The sequence below is a fragment of the Papilio polytes genome, unplaced genomic scaffold (genome assembly GCF_000836215.1).
Source record: "Papilio polytes unplaced genomic scaffold, Ppol_1.0 DF824303.1, whole genome shotgun sequence".
In the NCBI taxonomy this organism is placed as follows: domain Eukaryota; kingdom Metazoa; phylum Arthropoda; class Insecta; order Lepidoptera; family Papilionidae; genus Papilio; species Papilio polytes.
The window spans coordinates 2,896,611-2,915,959 of record NW_013524901.1 but is presented as its reverse complement, the minus strand read 5'-3'; the positions used below and the strand labels follow the sequence as shown (position 1 = coordinate 2,915,959).

The following is a 19,349-nucleotide window of genomic DNA, read 5'->3' as shown; positions in this document are numbered from 1 at the left end:
AAAACAAAAGTAAGTAGCTTATGTGTTATTTTAGACTGTGCTCTATATCTGTGCCAAATTTCATTATGATCCATTTAGCAGTTTAGGCTACAAACTCTAACAACCATCCATCCATCTAAACATTCCCATTTTTAATATCAGTAAGAAGTAAGATGGGGATTGATCAAAGTTGTCCAGTTTCCACCTGGAATCCCGGACCCCGGGCGGTCGTCCACGTGTTGTAAATATGGGTTCACAGATACTTTATCTGTTTAAGAACACTAAAAGCTGATTTAGGATTAAACTAAGGTGCATCCGTGAGTTCGCAATCCACTAACATGGAATTAATGAAACTATGCAAGCATATGCAAACATTTGAAAATCGTAAAATATAGAGTTCATGATACGTGTAAATTACAAATCCTTCTAATAAATTACTATAGTTATTTGCTTATCATATATTATTATCGTCTTAACAAGCCGAAGCCAAGGAGCTGATGACCGCACGACAAAAAGGCGTCCGCTCTGAAGGTTAACTAGTACAAATAACATACCTACATACAAACATGTCGGGTACTTCATCTTTGTCAAACGTAATTGTCAAGATTTTTTTTAAACGAATGTTTAAATGTACTTAGTATTAATTTAACATTTGTATAACATTTCTATATTTCGAAACACTTATGCTGGGTTTCTGAAGTTTGCATTTATTTTGTCATTACCTATTGATTCGTGAGTGTTAGGTTGACCTGTGTTTCAATTTCAACGGAGTAGAAATCAAGTTATGTAGTTCGGAAACGCATTTCATAAAGTTATCTAACCAAGAACACTAATGAAGTTAAATGTAGCTGGGAAACCGGCCATTAATTATCAATCTTTCAAAGTAAGTGACAATTCCCATATTAAAACAAAACATCAACAATTATTAATAAACATATTTACATTTATACTAAAACTAGCTGTTCCCGTGCGACTTCATCCGCATGAAATTTGAAAATTTTATTTCATTGTTTACATTTGTCAAATTATCAATTACAAATGTCAAAATGACGACATGATGATAACCTTGCTTCCTTGATGTTGGCAGCAACTTTTGTTCTCTTTCCTACATTAGGATTTTATCCAATAGCCTAAAGCGTGACGTAAGTGTAGGGCTTTTTATAAAAAAAATGATTCATAAATATACTGAAATCTTAGGCAACAAAGAAGTGTGTGTTTACGCTTTATTATAATAGTATAGATAGATATAAATATAACGAGATTTATCGATACCAACAAAATCAGGCAATATTATTGAAGGTTTAAAATTAGTTTAGTCATCAGACTGTAATTGTAAACGTGCGCTATCATTCTGGCAATTCATTTGTCCAATTAATATACCGAAGTTGCCTGAGTTAAATGACATCAAAGTTGAGCATTTAAATTAGTTATTGATTTGTTATTTCGTATAGACTTTATCCTTCATATTACACCTAAATGTCATTGAAACTTTTTTGCAGGCTTATTAACTGGTTGTGTGAGGCGCCGGGGACAATATATTTAGAGGTTAGTTTTTACTGAGATACTGATCGTCTGTTTTTATAGTTAATTTTTGCTTGTTCAATTATGATAATACCAGCAAATTTTTTTCACTTGTAATATTTTCTGTTCTTTTTTAACAACTAAAGATTTAATAAAAAAATTAAAAATTGCTCTCTAAACCGTTTAATCATTTATTATGCAGTAATTTATTGTAGATTTGTCATACTACATCTACCCTAAATAACTCTTTTAAGCTCACTGCGACCGTATCATGGATTTTTTTATATCATAAGGTGGCAAACGAGCAAACGGCCACCTAAAACCGCCGAAATCGCGAAGCGATCACTGCTCATTGACATCCGCAATCAGATGCGTCGGCTACCCTAAATCGACGAAGGCCGAGACGCACATAAAGAGGATATTCTCCTTTCTATGTCTCCTCCACCGTCAACTCACCATTTCCATCCCATCCTCTTCTTAAGGAAATGATGGCAAGGGAAATAGACTAAAAGTAGGCCTCCGGCACCACACTCATCAGTTGAGACGCGGAATAGCTCCCATTTCTCGCCTGCCTTCTGTATGGTCGTAGTATACCAACGGGCGAGACAGACCATTTGTGCGAAGATATTAAAGCGGGCTCTACCACTGTTACTGTGGTATACCAAATGTAGTCATTGTAAACTATGACGTAAACTCAGTGATTGTCTTTTATTTATATCGGTGTAGACAGGCGCTGTGAATCAATGTGCAATATTTACATGATTAGTAATCTTAAATATTTTCGATAAATAACTAAAGACCAGCAAGCGTGCAGTTCACTTGAGGTTAAATCATTTTAAATGACTCATAGATGCACAGTCATCAATGCAAACTAAATTATTACATAATGCTCTTACATAAACAGTTATTGTATAGAAAAATTTAATATTATGATGACCAGTAATAAATAAGATGCAGTAAGTAAACTCCTACAATGACTAAGCTTCTTTTAACATTAACTAAACTACTTCTATTATTAGTGCAAAATTTGTACCGTTTCCATCCAATGAATATCTGTAACTCTATTAAGATTGAATGTGGATGGCTATAAAGGTAGAAAAAGACCGAAAAAAGTATGGCTGGATTATGTTAAAGAAGATATACTTAAGGGAATGGATTCAAATATCTCGGATGATAGAAATGTATTGAACAGCACATACTGTGCCGACCCCTCTTAGGACAGGGGATAGTAGAATCTCGATGATGACTCTCATAGACTCAACTCTAAATAGAAGATCAGTGTTAGCTCACTCGTTGTTCTAGTCAGATAACAACAGGTTACCTTAAGCTAATAATTAACTCGTTGGACAATGGAAATACCTCATTAGATTGAATATTAGAATACTGAAAGGTTCGGAGTTATCATGTACATGATGTACATTTCATGTTTATTGTTAGGTGATACAATAATTTTCTTAAGTATGAATGGCATAGGTAGACATTCTCGCACGCTAACTTAGCCTCCGTTATTCCTAAGGCTTGGCAGACGTCACACTTAACTAATTTACATTCACGATAATTGTCTGCCCTCGTCCTTATTAATGTCGCACCCAGATGCTGATCGCATGACCAAATATGATAAGAGAATGTTAATAATGTAGGTCGTCAATTTCTACTATTCTAATACTGTTAATTATCTAAGAAATTAGGATTTTTTAATAAGAGAGGTCTTTTTTAATTAAAACTAACTTTGTTGTCTTAAGGTTGCTAGTTGATTCACAGCAACTTTTGATCATCAATATTTGGTAACGGTATTCTTTTGCCAATTACCATGAAACATATATGAATTCTGCAATACATTTAAGTAGATGAAATTTTTATTTAATAACAAAAACTAAATGTATTGCTGAAATTACCGATCAATATGTTAAATTGGATTGCACCATGTTGATACTTGACAATAAAACAAAAGCAGATATATCGGCCTTGACATTTAAGTTGGGCGCAACTAACAATGCGATCATTGCAACTAACCCTCCCATAGCTACTACGTGCATAATGAACAAAGCTGACACCCACGCTCGCGGCAAACTAGATGTCTGCGCTTTCAACCATTGTCAAACCTTTTTGATGTACCATAAGAGCGTGTGCACACATGAAACTAAAATATCGTACAACTCAGTCTCGCATTGATTCCTATGAGCTTATGTAGATGTGCGCACACTACTTGATTTTTAGTTGTACAACAAAACAGTTGCTTTGGCTGCGAAACAATCAACTATCGATAATTATACAACAGTTGTGCGATAGTTTAGTTACAGGTGTGCACACTCTCTAATGCACATAAATCATCTAAATAATCATATGAATTAAATAACGTAGTATTGTGAGGGATTTAAAAATATATTTTAGTCCAAAATGTAACGAAAAGTATCTTAATTATTTAACAAATCTATTTCTTCATCTCACTTTGTTTTTTTTTAAATTAGTAGTTAATTAAAAGATCAGGGAAGTCAAGATTATTATTAAAACAAAAGTCTATAAATCCATTTATTACATTTTATTAAAGCGCACATTTTCTTGCTAAGCTTCAGTTTGTTAAGTGACATTTGCTTCACGTTTCGTCGTTTGTATTCGAAGCCGGTTGCAATTTTACTAAGTAATATAAATTTCGATCGTGAGAATGAGGTGAAAGGATTATTGCTTTCCATCTTTCATTGTGAATAAAACACTTCCCAAGTGTTCTGTCATCTTGCGAAAACTTTATTGAACTTGTATACTTTAGTATTAGCGCTAGTTTTGTAATTAAGACAGAAAACATACCAAGAATATTTTTTTCCGTCTAGCAAATTTTTTCAAGGACAGTTATAACTTTCCAAAACATTTTTTTTTTTTACTTGCGGATGTAATGACGCTAGTCTTTTTTCTAACCTCGCTAGACAAAAAGTATATTTCATATTTTAAATAATTGAGAGAGAAAACAAAATCAGTCAATATTGATATTGATCGTGAGACAACTCACATTGTAAAATTCAATAAAATCAAACATAGATATTTTAACTTCCTGCCAGTACTAGTTTTACATCATGTGCTGTTTCTTTCAGTGTTAAAATACTTTTATAGTATCGAGATATAACATTGAAGTAGGTGATTTCCAAATTTTAATTTTGACCATGTTATTACCACTTAGACTGCAATGTTATTTTTTTCCTGTAAAAGTGCTTATAATTAACGCATACTAAATAGCAACTAATACTACGAAATATCATCCAGTTCCTTGTATTGTCGTGCTTCACTGGTAAATGAACAATAACCTTTGAGAATGTAAACGTAAGTTAATACGACCCATAAGTTCCATTTTTAAATTACCGGTTGTCTCTATTTTGTTTCAAGAAAATGTAAGGGATGTAGATATGTTTTTGTAGACGAACATTGGCTGTGGATACTTACTGTTACACAACGTATTTATTAACGTGTAAGAGGCGAGACTCTGTATAGATGCGGCGAGGATAAGGCATTAATTAAAGGCTCGTCTGCCGTCGCTCACGTCGCGAGCCCGAAGGCCTCAGGGCCGACATCAACACGACGTGATACCAAAACGAGTTCGATCTACTTCTACGCCACTAAAATAGTTTTTTAGCGGTAAACAAAAAAGCTCAATGTATGTTAAGGCATTACTGTCACTTAAAATTACATTCTTCTTCAAAACTTGTCTTTATTAAAAATGCTACCTATAGTTGCTCAGTTTTCTGTAAAGTTTCCTTGCATTAGCGATTGCATTTTTATGCGCACCTGCATTTCTATATCATACCGTCGTAAACATCTCGACATATTTGGTCGTGTGTTAAGTATGTGACCTTAAAAATAAATAGTACGTAAACATCCATTAGAATGAAATAAGCAATTAGATCAACCATTTAACAGCTCTTAAGTTCATAAAGACTTTTTTAAACGTTCAATAAAAGCTTTTAAGTATTAAAAGCTCTTGGAACGTGTCTGTATTTTAAATGTTAATTTTAAATTACACGATTCGATAGTCACAGTAATAATTACTAGGAATTATTTTTAAATCGCCACCAGCCTAATGGCTCTAATTTACAAAGAACGGTTCACCATATGAATTATAAAGTGAAATAAAAATAAAAATATGCTTTTGAAATTCTATTACATTACAAAATTTCTATGACAATTTTTATGAAGGAGAAAATTTTATTACACTTGTATGTTCACAAATTGAAAACGTATCTTTTCTCATAAAGAGAATAGATTTTTTGTTTGCATTGAAACTACTGAAGGGAAGCTTCATATCCCCAGATAACAGTCTATTGGTTACAATTTTTTGTACAATTCTGTGCAGACACAGTCGCAGATAGCCATAAAATATAAGTAGGTTTTTGTTTACTGTTTTGTAACGAAATTATTCCTTATGCAATTCTGTTTATTCTGAATCACAAATGGCAAGTTCAGGAAATGCCATTATAAATTATGCGCTTTAAACTAGCTGTCAGATTAAAACGTTTTAAATAGTGTAAGATCAAAATTCCCGTAAAGAATTACTACATTTAAAGAGCAAAAGGTTTTTTTAATTAAACAGATTAAAATGGTTTCCGTGTCAAAGAAACTATGAAAGATAAGTGTATTACTCTTTTTGACATCTAAGCATCATATGTCTCTTTAATAATAGGACTATCTTAACAAGAAGTTTGTATAGTAAATATTAAAAATTATATCAATATGATATTCTATTTACGGACAGTAAAGTAATGAAAAATATGTCAACACTATTCACTATAACAAATCATAAGCCAAATGTGCAACAAACATGCTACTAAAATTAATTGACACAATTTTAAAAATTTTACTCTTAATAATTTTTATTTTCTATATAAAGCTTTTGAAAATAAGCAAAGATTTTCAAATAGGCTAAGAACTGACATGGACCGTTTCGTATATGAATCGCACACCCAACATGGTGCGTGCATTACATTCCATCTCGTATTAGGTTTCAGAACTAATACCGTTTCACACGTGGGTAATGTTGATACGCAGTAGATAGCGCAGTACTGCTAATTTTGAATTAGACTAGCTGTTACTCGCGACTTCGTCTGCGTGAAATAAAAAAATATACACATAGCTTTTTAACGGTGAAAGAATTTTTGAAATTGGCCCAGTACTTTTTGAGTTATTTCAATACAAATTTTTTTTTTTAATTTTTCTGCTTATAACATTAGTGAAGTATACTTATATTTCTAAAAGAATACTGCTATATCTCGCAACAGTACTGCATAATGTACTGATGCTTCACTGTACTACACTCGTGTGAAACTGGCATTATATTCATCTTAGCTTTCGACCTTCTAAATAAAACCGACCTCGAAGCATCACGCTTCACGGGTTCCGGTCGATCCATTCGTTTGGATTCAGTTGACTCTTGAACAATTTACTCGTGCAAGCAAATATTTTGCAAGACATTAAATTGTTCCGCGTTCCTCAGTATTTAATACTAGTATTAATAGTTTTGTTTTAATGCAACATTGTATATGTCACGTATAGATTTGAAACTTTATCATCTTAATTTCTGTTTAGGCCGTGTCACTTAGATGTCTCGGATCACCACAGACTGAAAATGGACTCAGGAGTGGAAAAATACTAACAACTTGTCGAACTAAACATTCCAAGTACTTTCTAATTGACTATTAAATCTTTAAATTAGGAACTTGTAACACAGAAATGGACCTTCCGTTCATTGTCTTTTTACAAACTGACGGAGTTCACAACTGATCGGTGGCATTAACCATTAAGTTTAAACAATGCTTATTATAGTCAGACCAGTTATGTTATCATGAACATTTAATACTTTAAACAGCTTACGTACAAATGCAATTTTCGATGGATATTGCTAATAAGACATTGACCATCAGTTGTCAACACTTACCCGCCTTCACAATTTACATACAAAGCAATTGAATTGGTTTACAGATAAAGGCTTTACTTTCATTGGACCACATTTTAAAATAAGATTTTGGAACTTTCGTAATATACTGTTCACAGAACTTAATTGATTCGAGTTTTTTGTTTGAAGAACATTCATAACTTTTTTACCACACTAATAAGACAATTGAAGAAGACTTAAGTTATACATTTCTACGTAAAAACATATTACTTAAGTAATTCATACACTTAGAGCATCGAACGTTAACTGCCATGTAATTGATACATTTTACAATTTTTTTTTTGGATTCATTTTACCTTTTGGATCAAGTATTTCATTTATATGATGCTAAAAATACTAACTAGTATGTAATAGACGTAGTAACTTAGTAGGATGTACAAACGGCCGGTCGCACGCCGATATATCTGTCGCTCGTCGGAAGCGCGGGAGTACGTAAAAGTCAAGGTTACGAAGCTTACTTCTTATATTGGACCAATGTTAACTTGTGTTATTTAAATATCATGCCGGCGACATGGGACTCCTTTCGAAACGTCATATTTTTTTCTTTTAAGGACGCTTGTCACTTTGTTTTAAAGCTTTAGAAGGAGTAGTCGTTTATATGAAGTCATTACCGACGTTAATTGAAAATGTTACGTCATTTTTTAATTAAAAAAATACGTTTTGTTTATAATAAAATTGTTATGTTCTTTTTATTTGCAAAATAAGGAAAACCGTTTTAGCATGAATTTGTAATAAATAGTTAATTAAAACATTTCGATAAAAATATTAAAAATACTTCTGTATTAAAGATTACCAAAATTGAAAATAATGTACTGAAGATAATATGGATTTCTGCATTGCCCTGCATTACAATAATCTATACTTACTTAATGTAAGTAGGAAAGATTTGTACTTTTTAATGTAACGAATATAACTCAAAAACACTTACCGATTGGATACTACAATAATACTATATAACATAGGCTACATTTATCATAGTAATTATTTTTTATTCCGCGTAGACGCAGTCGAGGGCTAAACCTGGTAAAGACAGATACAGAATTATAAAGAAACAGAAAAGACAAGCATGAAATAATTTTACGTTTTGAAGTACACTAGAGTAAAGAATGAATTTCCATATGTTGTACCATTAAGCATTATACCGTTTGTACCAAGTAATAGGGTTGTCAAGTTGAGCAGAATTTATTCCCGGTGTGCTAAATCAAATTCTTACTACTTTACATTTAAAAAACAGGCAAAGTTGCTAAGTACAAAGTGTTTTGGTATGTATTGCATTAAGTACAATCTGTACGATGTAATTGCAAACATCTATTACGGTTGTTAATGTGACTGTCGAATTGCATTTTGTGACATTTATTAAATGTCAAAAATTGCCAACACAACAAATTAATTGATAAAAATGCTCTTAATTTGCAATTGATCAAAACTGCATTTAAACGGTGATGCAAACGTTTAGATAGTTTTGTAATTCACTTTAAGCAGAATTAAGTATCAAAACAAAGTGCTTAAAGGCACATAGATACCATCTTACTTTAAAAAGATCAAGACAGGTTAACGTAAGCTAAATAAAATAATAAAGATTAACAAAACTTATTTTGTATAGCATTAAAGCTTAAAGTAGACTTACACTGGGTTACTGAAGTTTCCATTTATTTTGTCACTACCTAGAGCTTTATTAGTATTAAGTTGACAAATTTTAACGGAGCAAAACTCAAGTTAGGTAGTTTAAAAACGAATTTTATGAAGTTATCGAAACAAAAACTCAACGAATGGTTAAATGTAACTGGGATACCGGCCATTAACCACGCATCGTCTTAAATTCCAGCAAGGAACCTGCAGCTCCTTGTTGGTGATGACTTTTATGCTTCCATAATCTAAGCCAAGTTAAACGCAAGTATAAATCGAACGTAACTTGTTAATTCGCAATGCGTTTTAAAATACGACAAATAATCCCAATGAGGTATATTTTGAAACATCTAAATTCACCTTAAAAGGTTTACTAAATATTTAAACATGTATATAAATAGTGTTTCATGTTAATTGCTGATTTATAAAGCGCAGATGTTAGGTATCACTTGCTTTTTACGGAAACTTACTGAGAAAATATGAGACTATACATATCTGAAAAGTTTTGCGACATTACATTAGTTAGCGCTAACGATTTATGTTTCATATAAGAAAACTGAATTTAGTCAAAAGCGGTAATAAATATTTTTATTGCGATGTAAGATGTTTTAAAAGCATATAAAAAAATTAAATAGTAATTTTGTGAGGAAACTTGCACATTTGAAAAATGTAAAACATACTAATAACAACAGTAGATCAGAAAATGTTCTGAATGCAGTGAATCTTACGAGGAATCTACTCCGTATATGATTAAAAAGTTTTAGCCAGACCAATTTTCCAATCATCTAACATAAGAAACATGCTGAAAAACGTTTCTACGCGTTATAAAGCGGAATTACAATTACTGTAAGACAATTTAATCTATACTTATATTACAAAAGGAAAGACTTGTATTTCTGGATTATTGTATGTATTGAAATAACTCAAAAATTACTGAGCCGATTTCAAAAATTCTTTCGCCATTGAAAATCTGCGGTATCACTGTAAATATGCTATGTTTTTTATTGTTTGAAGTTTCACGCCGACAAAGTCGGGAGCAACAGCTCTCTATAAAATCGTTTAGACATCAAGTGCGAATAATTTGCACCTTCCTGCACAACGAATAATAAAGAATCACAACAGATGTAAAGCGTATAAATAATAATTTACTTTGTTCCGAACCCGTCCGTACCTTCACTTCCAGATAACATTAAAAGTGCAACAAAAGGTAATTGTCGGCTCCAGTTCTTGATCGTACAGTATCATCGTAATTGCTACAGTTAACTCGGATCAGTCAGCGGCAATTATCCGCACTAGTGATCGCACCCGACACTCAATACTATAATTTTGTTGCTCACTTTTTTTCCGTCTGAAAGTACTTTACAATTATTTGGTAATTTCGAAAGGCTATTAACAACTTTTAACAGACGTGTTTACAGTCAATGAACACTTTATGTATACTTACAGATCATTATGTACGTATTTGTACTTGCTCTAGAAATTATAAGCTTACATTTTAGTGTCTTGCATTATAAGGGATTTTGTATGAGATTTTCGAACATGCGAGTTCGATACAAACATACTTTTATAATCAACTTAAAGTTGGTTATTATTAGAAAGGAATCAAAGCTATTTTGAGGAAGTAAACAAAGAGTTAGGAAGTGAATTTTATCTAACATAACATAAATACTGGGTTTATTATGTCATGCAGGGTTACCTGCCTTACCAGCCTAGATTTAACCTAACGATGGTTCACACAAACTATACAAACAATGTATAGAATTAAATCTAGTTGCTAATATGCCTACTAGAAAATATTTATGACAAGGATTTCGAAACGGATTTCGATAAATAAAATAGATAACGCTTTACTAATGAGCTACAGCACGTTTCATAAAGCAATATTGCAGAGAATTTTCCGACAGGCGTTAAGACTGATTCTTCCGAGTTACGTCGTTTGTACTCGTATAAGCGCTTACATTGTTTATTGACCTTAGTTTATAGCATAAGTTAACATAAATATTTCCTTTATTTCGGTGTACACTCGAGCTAACAATTATACAATGATGAGTATGACGAATTATCGATGCATGTCATTGCAAACATACCGAAAGGTCTTCGGGTTCCCATAACTTTTTAATGTCACTCGTCAAATAATGCCTCGAGCATTGATTGCAATTGGCGTAGCTAAGCTTTCATACAATGTTGCTTCATTGACGTGACTTAGTAGCGCTTCGTCAGATCTATATCAATGGTCTCTTTAGATTTATTCATTTTTTTATTCTTAATTTCATCAGTAGACTAACAAGATAGTAGAACTAATGAACTATTGACACTCTACTCGTTTTATAAAGTTACACTTAACTTTTACTGCCAACAAAAAGCCTAGTACCGGTTCTAGTTGTTTCAAAATAAATTACGTAACATCTCAATTGTAATTGACTCATTAAGAGATATTTATAAACCAAGATGTCTGACCTCAGTAGTAAGTTAAACTAAATTATGATAGCTCGCTCTTTCTGTACCAAACCCTATTTCTAAAAGCTTGATTTTTTTTAATCGATTTACAAAACGTATAAGTGTACCCTTTACTATGTATGTTACTAGTGGGGAAATATAGTAAAAAAAAAATCAAAACGATATTTACATATTTTCTTGAAATGCTCCTTTTTGTTTTCTAACTTGAAGATTATCAGTCAAAGGTAAACAACCTAATATTAAAATAAAATTGTAGGTGCCCAATGCGATTTATAGCCCCAATAAAAAATTTAAAACATCAGGTAATTAAGAGTTAAACTGACAGAACCATCCGATGGCAGCGCCTATCACCGGACTAAACATCCTTGTGACTACAACACTAACAAGCGTTAATTTGACATTAGATAATAGACCTTCTACTTCCCTATTATACGGTTGTGTTTTGTCTAACGATATGTTAGAAATTATAATATAGGAGCTCTCTGTTATTTTCATGCCACACTTTATACCTTCTTATGTTCTGATATGTCTTTGACTAGATTGACATTGTTGGTTGGTTGTGATCATGTCCAGTGTACAGATAGCTCTCATTTACTGCTTCCATAAAATTATATTTTCAAGTACAGTTGTGAAAAACAAATAGAATAGTTATCTATTTAGCTAACCTTAACGTTCGTATGGTGATTAATCGGCCATCGCCTCTGAGGAATTCGACATTCATAAATAAATCGTGACTATGTTGAATCCGGAACGAATGGAGTACTCATCTCCGTGTATGCGTCAGTGTCTCTTTCGCGTTGTGAATTATTAGATGATCTTGAACTTATAATTGTTAATTTGTATAATGTTAATTTTATTAGATAACATAGTGAACATGACATTGGTATACGCTAGACTAATTCTAACGTGGTAATGATGTTAGATACTAAATTCTAGAAATTATGACGGGATTACAAATGCCTATGAATAGCGGTCACGATACGATACGAAAAAATAAAGAGGATTTAAAAACCCCCCTTCTTTTATCTCTTTGAGCGATATCCTGTTTGTAACCTCCTTTGATGTACATAATTACTGGCTCCCGACCGTGTGTTCGTTCGCGTAAAATTAAAAAACAAAAGTGAATAGCCTATGTGTTCTTCCAGACTATCCTCTATATCTGTGCGAAATTTCATCGAGATCCATTAAACCGTTTAGGCTACAAACTCTAACAAACATCCATCCATTTAAACCTTCACATTTATAATATTTAAATAAGATGATTCTTAGTTGAAAACATTTTCCAGCGGTATAGTTAGAAGTTCAATATCTTTATAGGTGTTAATATTTTTATGTTGAGCTCATTGTGATACTTGTGTTATTTCTTTTAATATTGGTCAAGAAGTGCAACAACACTTTGGTAGCGATTTTTAGCGACCTCATACATTATTGTAAAGATTAAGGACATTCGTACTATTTTATTGGTTCTTGATAAATATTAACATTTGTTTAAATGTTAAAGTGAATGCGTTCTTTAAAAATTGAAATTAATAATCAAGAAACGAAAGGTCGAAATAATCATTTTGAGTTTCTTATACATAAGGACATATTGATAACGGTGAGAAACTTTGAATTTGGACTTTTTAATATTATTGAAATTCAATAATAAACTTCTACTTTCATTTTAAATGTTTACAATTTGAGTCATCAAAATCTGTTCATTTTTTTACAATATTAACTTTTCTTGTATTGTAATTTATTACTTGATTTTATAGTGAAATCAAATTCCAATTTGCATTTAGTATCTCGAGGCGCAATAAAGGGTGCATACGGAAACGTCTGAGAATAAACAATCGGGTTGTTTTAACTGACACCTGTTATGAATTATGATTAACTTGGAAGAAAATATAGGCAATAATCATACTATTATGAAAGAGTAAGTTTTGATAGATATCTACTTACATGAAACTACTGAAGGGTTTGTTGAATTGTATGAAATTTAACATGGAAATAGTTTGGAAGAACGCAGTGTCATTTTTCTTACTGCTACAAAACGTGTCTGCATGGAATCACGTTTTTGTTGATTTGTAATGTCAAGGCCATTTACCATTTGAGTTTTAAATATTTTTCTCATAAATCTAAACGACTAATTATAAATTCTTTATAGCCTAATGCCAGTGGCACTAACCTTGCTGTGATGTTTGTAAACATTGAAGTTATAAATCTTTAGCGCCGATATTTTTACTATTTACATAAATGGTGCAATAGAGGTATATCAAACTGTACTATAAAATATTTAAAACCGTCTTTTATACTCGTAATTAACGTTTATTGTTGATTAAGTTAAAGCTTTGATTTGGTTTAGAACCTCTCGATCTACTTAGAAATTGTTAACCTTTTCAGTCATCATATATGTGTTAAATCTATGGTAAACCTCTATTGATTAGACGCCTTCACTGACTATTTTTAAAATACTGTAAAAAACTATGTAGCAAATTTCATGACATACCTATACTAACATGCTGCTATTTATAAATCACAGGCGTTAACGGAACAGAATCGTGGACTAAGTTCAAGAGCTAATACATTATTTGATCTCTTACCTTAAAAACAAGCGGTTTATCAAGATAGACAAATTTGCGATTGAATCAGGAAACAAGGAGATGACCTAGAATTTAAATAAAAATCTGAATTTAATATAAAAAGCCTTCTAAACATGTATTTTTCATATTTATACAATTCACTTAATTACACTTTATTGACCTACATTCATCAATCAATTTAGACCCCATATTATTTACTAAAACAAACAATATCTCCAGGGTGCTCTTAATACATTTCTAAAGACATTGCGACTGACCGTAATCATTTGTGTTTAAAAAAATAATTCAATTTCTAAAACATATTTCGGCTCTTTATAAATATAAATATTTTTAATGGTTGAGATTTATATGAGAGTTTTTAAAAAAATAGTTATCTTTATTAATTAATTTAATTTTCATTTAGAAATAACAATATATTTTATCTTATTGCTAAAAGACAAAATTGTTTCATTAAAAATTAACAACAAAGTTGATTTAATAGAGCATTCTCAATTCTTATTAAAAAAGCATTACGTCGTTCACACGTAACCATCTAACAATACCTTTTTTCATTATAACAATATGTAACATGAATATGGGAACCTAATAAAAATTCTTAGATGACAATTGATACGGTCCGTCGAGTACAAATTCGTCATATTCTGGATAGTGCGGCCCCTCGACCTTGGGAAAAGCTGAAAAACAAAACAAAAGGTGAATTCCTTTCGCAAAGAATAAACAATGGTGCGCCCAACACAATGGAGTTACGATTCGTTATCCACCACTAATTAGGCATACCCGTACTGACGCTGTTTTATCTGTTTTACACATTGTTTTTATTTCTTAACGAAGTCTATGGGACTTTACTGAACATAGTACGTGATAAAACTGAACAATATTTCGCCGCAACAACTTTATTAACAAAACAGCTTCATTAAGTCTTTCCTTGGCCATTGGATTTTTTTTATAACATAAGGTGGCAAAGGAACAACCGGCCACCTGAATCCGCCACAATGGTGAAGCGTCCGCTGCCCATAGACATCCTCAATTGCAGATGCGTTGCCTACCCTTATTTGACGGAGGAGGAGACGCACATAAAGAGGATATTGTCCCTTCCTATGCATCTCCTCCGCCGTCAAATCCACTTCCCCTTCCCATCCTCTACTTATAAGAAAAGGGTGGCAAGAGAAGGGGACTTAAATTAGGCCTCCGACACCACACTCATCAGAAGAAACACGGGATTGCTTCCATTTCACGCCTATCTTCTGTGTGGTCGTGGTATTACATCGGACGTGCCGGCCCATTCGTGCTAAGATGTTAAAGCGGTCACTACCACTCTTAAATATAAAACATATTTTAAATATAAACCGCTACAAACGTAGTGATATATAGAAGACAGTGTAAATTTAGATTGAGAGAGCTTCGCCCTAAATGACCACAAAATAATTCTAACTATCGCGGAACTGTTTAGTCGCACTTTGATTCTTTAGCTTTAAACAGTTGAATTGCGGAACAATCGATGATCGTACCACAGTTTTGTGATTTTTTAGTCAAAGGTGTGCGGCCGCTCTTAGTGCGACTGTAAGTATGATAATCCAACTCTGGGCGATGATTATAACAATGATACTGTATTTAACAAAGCTTTAGGTTTTTGTTCCGAGTCATGATTGAATGAATTATGTTAAAACCTTGATGGTTCATTGCTACTGGATATAAAGACGTGAGTTCCTTAGACCATGTCAACCATGAAAATACTTTTTATATCTTAAATGTTCATTGTCCGTCATAAAGTCGATATCTTACTTCTTCTATAATCTAATTACCACAAATTTCTATCATAAAAATCTTACCGTATGGTGCTGGAGATGCATATATGATTTGCTTAGGCACAACTTGCACTGGTTTGGGTAAAACGCCTATAATGGGTTGAACCGGAACTGGAGGGATCGGTGTAACCGGCGCTGCGTGCACACTCGGCCCTATTTTGGATACCACAGCGTTGAAGCCGTGCACAGGGTCCGCTGTATAGTCCACTGTGCGTATAGAACCGTCTGGCTCCACTAAAGAATATTGTCCTGGAAAATAAAAAAAACTGTTTAATACTTACAACTTCAGGATCATTGACGACATTTGTGTGTTACTTGCACTATACTCTGAGTATTGTAAAGTGTGGAATACACTCTCATGGCAACATTTATTGATCATATTACAATGTGGTGCAGCAACACCTCATAAATATGCATAAAAAGGAGATAATTGATATATACATTTTAACCTACTACCACGCCACTATTCTTCATTATCTTACATGTTATTAAACACTAGCTTTCGCCTGCGACTCAGTCCGACAAATTAAAAAAAAATGAGCAGCCTATGTGTTCTTCCTCACTATCATCATGCCCACTTTCACATTTATGCCAAATTTCATCGACATCCGTTCAGCCGTTAAGGGTACAAACTCTAACGAACATCCATCCATCCATCTAAACTTTCGCATTTATAACATTAGTAAGACAGTATGATTAGTATGACGGAAACAAACCCTTGACAACATCTCCATCTCGACTTTCATGTTGTGACTTCACATCGCCCGTCGAATGGTCCGCGACTCCATATGTAAAAGCATATCGTGGACGTTCCTGAAAATAGTTTTATCTCTCATTAAGATAAACTTTACGTAACCTTGATTTTTTGATAATAAATAAGCGATTCTGAGCAAAATTGCCATTAAACTACAAAGAACCCCTGTTCTTAGTTCGTAGCCCTCTACGAAAATGCGAAAGAATTTAGTTTTTTTTCGTATTTTCGTCATTTATTTTTAAAATGACTTCTAGGAGAGAGTAAGAACTCCCAATGCCATAGTAGGATAATCAGATATGTAGGTACTTAAGTCTTCAATATTTTAATAAGATTTTAAACACTAATATAACCTGTGTTGCATTTGCATTAGGATATGTGGGTTAAAACCTCGTCAGACATGTTTGTAAACAGCATAAAAGACATATAAATGCTCATTACATTATGTAACAGAAATGAAAAGACGTAACGTCAATACAAGGCATGGGAAGTTACGGCACTCCATTGTATAAATAGGAATTGAAGGAAACGTGTGGTATTGAATTAATAATTTCACATGCTTTTTTCTTTAAAAACTTGACGTTAAAAAGTTTTTGATGTTTTCATACAATCATAATTGATTTCGCTACATATGCCTCCTATATACGTACATACTTTGCCGGCGTAGATTAAGAAGGTAAGGTAGAACATGCGACAATTCATCAAACATGCTGCGTTTAAACCGCTGTTTAGGTAACGTTTTATATTAGATTGAGGAACTGTCGAAGTTTCATATTAATGTTAATATATTTTTACTAAATTAATGTCTAAAGCCGCACAACACACACTTAGCGCAACATTTATTTTCTGGTTTAGATTAAAAACTCTTGTTTATAATTATCTAATGTTAAGGTCGTCTTTAGCAAAATTTATTTATAGAATTGCTACTATGAAAAATATGACAACCAATATACTACAGTTATAAAATTGTGTACAAATCAAATAATGATGTTCTTACAACCTCATAAAGTTGATGTGAATATACCATAAACATACTTACGTAATAATCATTATAGCCATGTTCGAAGCCTAAATTTATCTTCGGTCTAGCAAATACAACTTGCAATATCACTAAAAGCAAACATTGATATCTCCACATTATAGCACAAAAATTAAATAGGATCTTAAGATACGACTGGCTTACTTTGTGTCTAAACCCTGAGTACTACAATAGGGGGTTCACATGCATTTATAACTGGCCTTATTCAGTAGTGAGCGACAGCCTTGGTAGGCGGGGCTAGCTTCCGAAAACGAAGTTTCCTCGCACAGCACAGCGGATAATTGAGAAAAGTTTCGCACGGCTGAATGACCCAGCACATGCAGATTACATTCTTAGCATGTGCGGGATTTCTGTGAGCCTTCATGTAGCCTAGATTATTATAGAACACTTCCTTGATTATTCGTGGAGATATTTTCTTTACGAAAGCGTAAATAGTGTTAGTGGAAATTTTATGCTTTTCCCGTTATAGTTTTAGTTTTATTATTAAAAATTCGCTTAATGTATGACCACGGTTAGTAATTTTTTTAGGAAACTCAAAGAGAGCTTTTGGCTCAAAAAGATCAATTGACATTCCTGTCTCACTCTCTGCTTAATTACCTTCTACGCAATCCATCCATCTTTTCCGAGACCTATCTTTACCGTTGTTGCTCTCAAAATTTATATTTATAGTTGTTATTACTGATATTCTGCCCTTTTCTTGTTACATGTTACATACATTTAGGTTTTAATAACCCCTAACTTACAACATTTCTCAAAGTAAGCCGTTCGTTCGTTCTTCGCTACTAGAGTTTGTTTTCTTTATTTGAAGATGGTTTAGTTAAAGTTAAGCATTTAGGAACTGATTCGGTTCCCATGAAAACTAGGGCGTTAAATGGAGTGAACTCGGACATTGACATGCTTGTGCAATGGTTGCTAAAATCACACAAGCGGCTGTTCACTCTGATACCGATACGTTACAATTACACTGATGTTACTTCGCAATAGTTTGGAAACATAATGTATTCTATACATTCCAAATAGCAAATAATGAAATTTGTAGTAAACAAAAAGTAATCTGAAAGTCATCTCGTATAATTCATTTATGTTAAAGATACATTTTAAGAAAAAGAAACGAAAAGTGGCTGGTTTTGTGTCACCCGAGAATATTGGTCAAACTCGAAAATTTAGCATCGCAACATGATTGTTTTTGATTATAATATGTCAATTAAAACATTGTTTGGATTTTTAAAGAAGAGTGTAAATATGACACCAATTTATTTAATATGATTTTTCTACTTTACAGTGTTAAATAAAGATATGTCGTATGTTATACAAAAGCTAACTGAGGATAGCGCCATCTGTGACAATAGTGAGAACTTAAACTGTGGAAAACATGTTAAGTATTTATTAGTTCTGAAAACATCCGCTGAGGTGCGCTGACGGTAAGTTGGCACATGTTTTGCGCAATGGGTATTTATTACTCTATTTTTTATATGCTACTTTTCACGTCTATCCATTGCCAAAACATTAGAACTCTAGAGAACATTTGTTTTACTGTAAGTATATACTACTAGTTTTCGCCAGCGTCTTTCAGCCATTTAGGCTACAAACTCTAATAAACATCCATCCATCTATACTTTCGCTATTTTTTACTACTATTTATAATATTAGTAAGAAG

The 19,349-nt window shown here is 32.7% G+C and overlaps 1 protein-coding gene across 1 annotated transcript; it reads right to left on the bottom strand.

Annotated features, from left to right (window-relative positions):
- Window positions 1-14,552: 14,552 nt before the first annotated feature.
- On the bottom strand, window positions 14,553-17,877 carry LOC106101069 (cuticle protein 19-like). Its single transcript, XM_013280166.1, has 4 exons — window positions 17,693-17,877; window positions 16,619-16,715; window positions 15,927-16,151; window positions 14,553-14,771 (listed from the first exon to the last, which is right to left on the bottom strand). The coding sequence occupies exons 1-4, from the start codon at window positions 17,789-17,791 to the stop codon at window positions 14,680-14,682; spliced, it is 513 nt and encodes a 170-aa protein (XP_013135620.1). The 5' UTR covers window positions 17,792-17,877; the 3' UTR covers window positions 14,553-14,679.
- Between the last annotated feature and the right edge of the window lie 1,472 nt (window positions 17,878-19,349).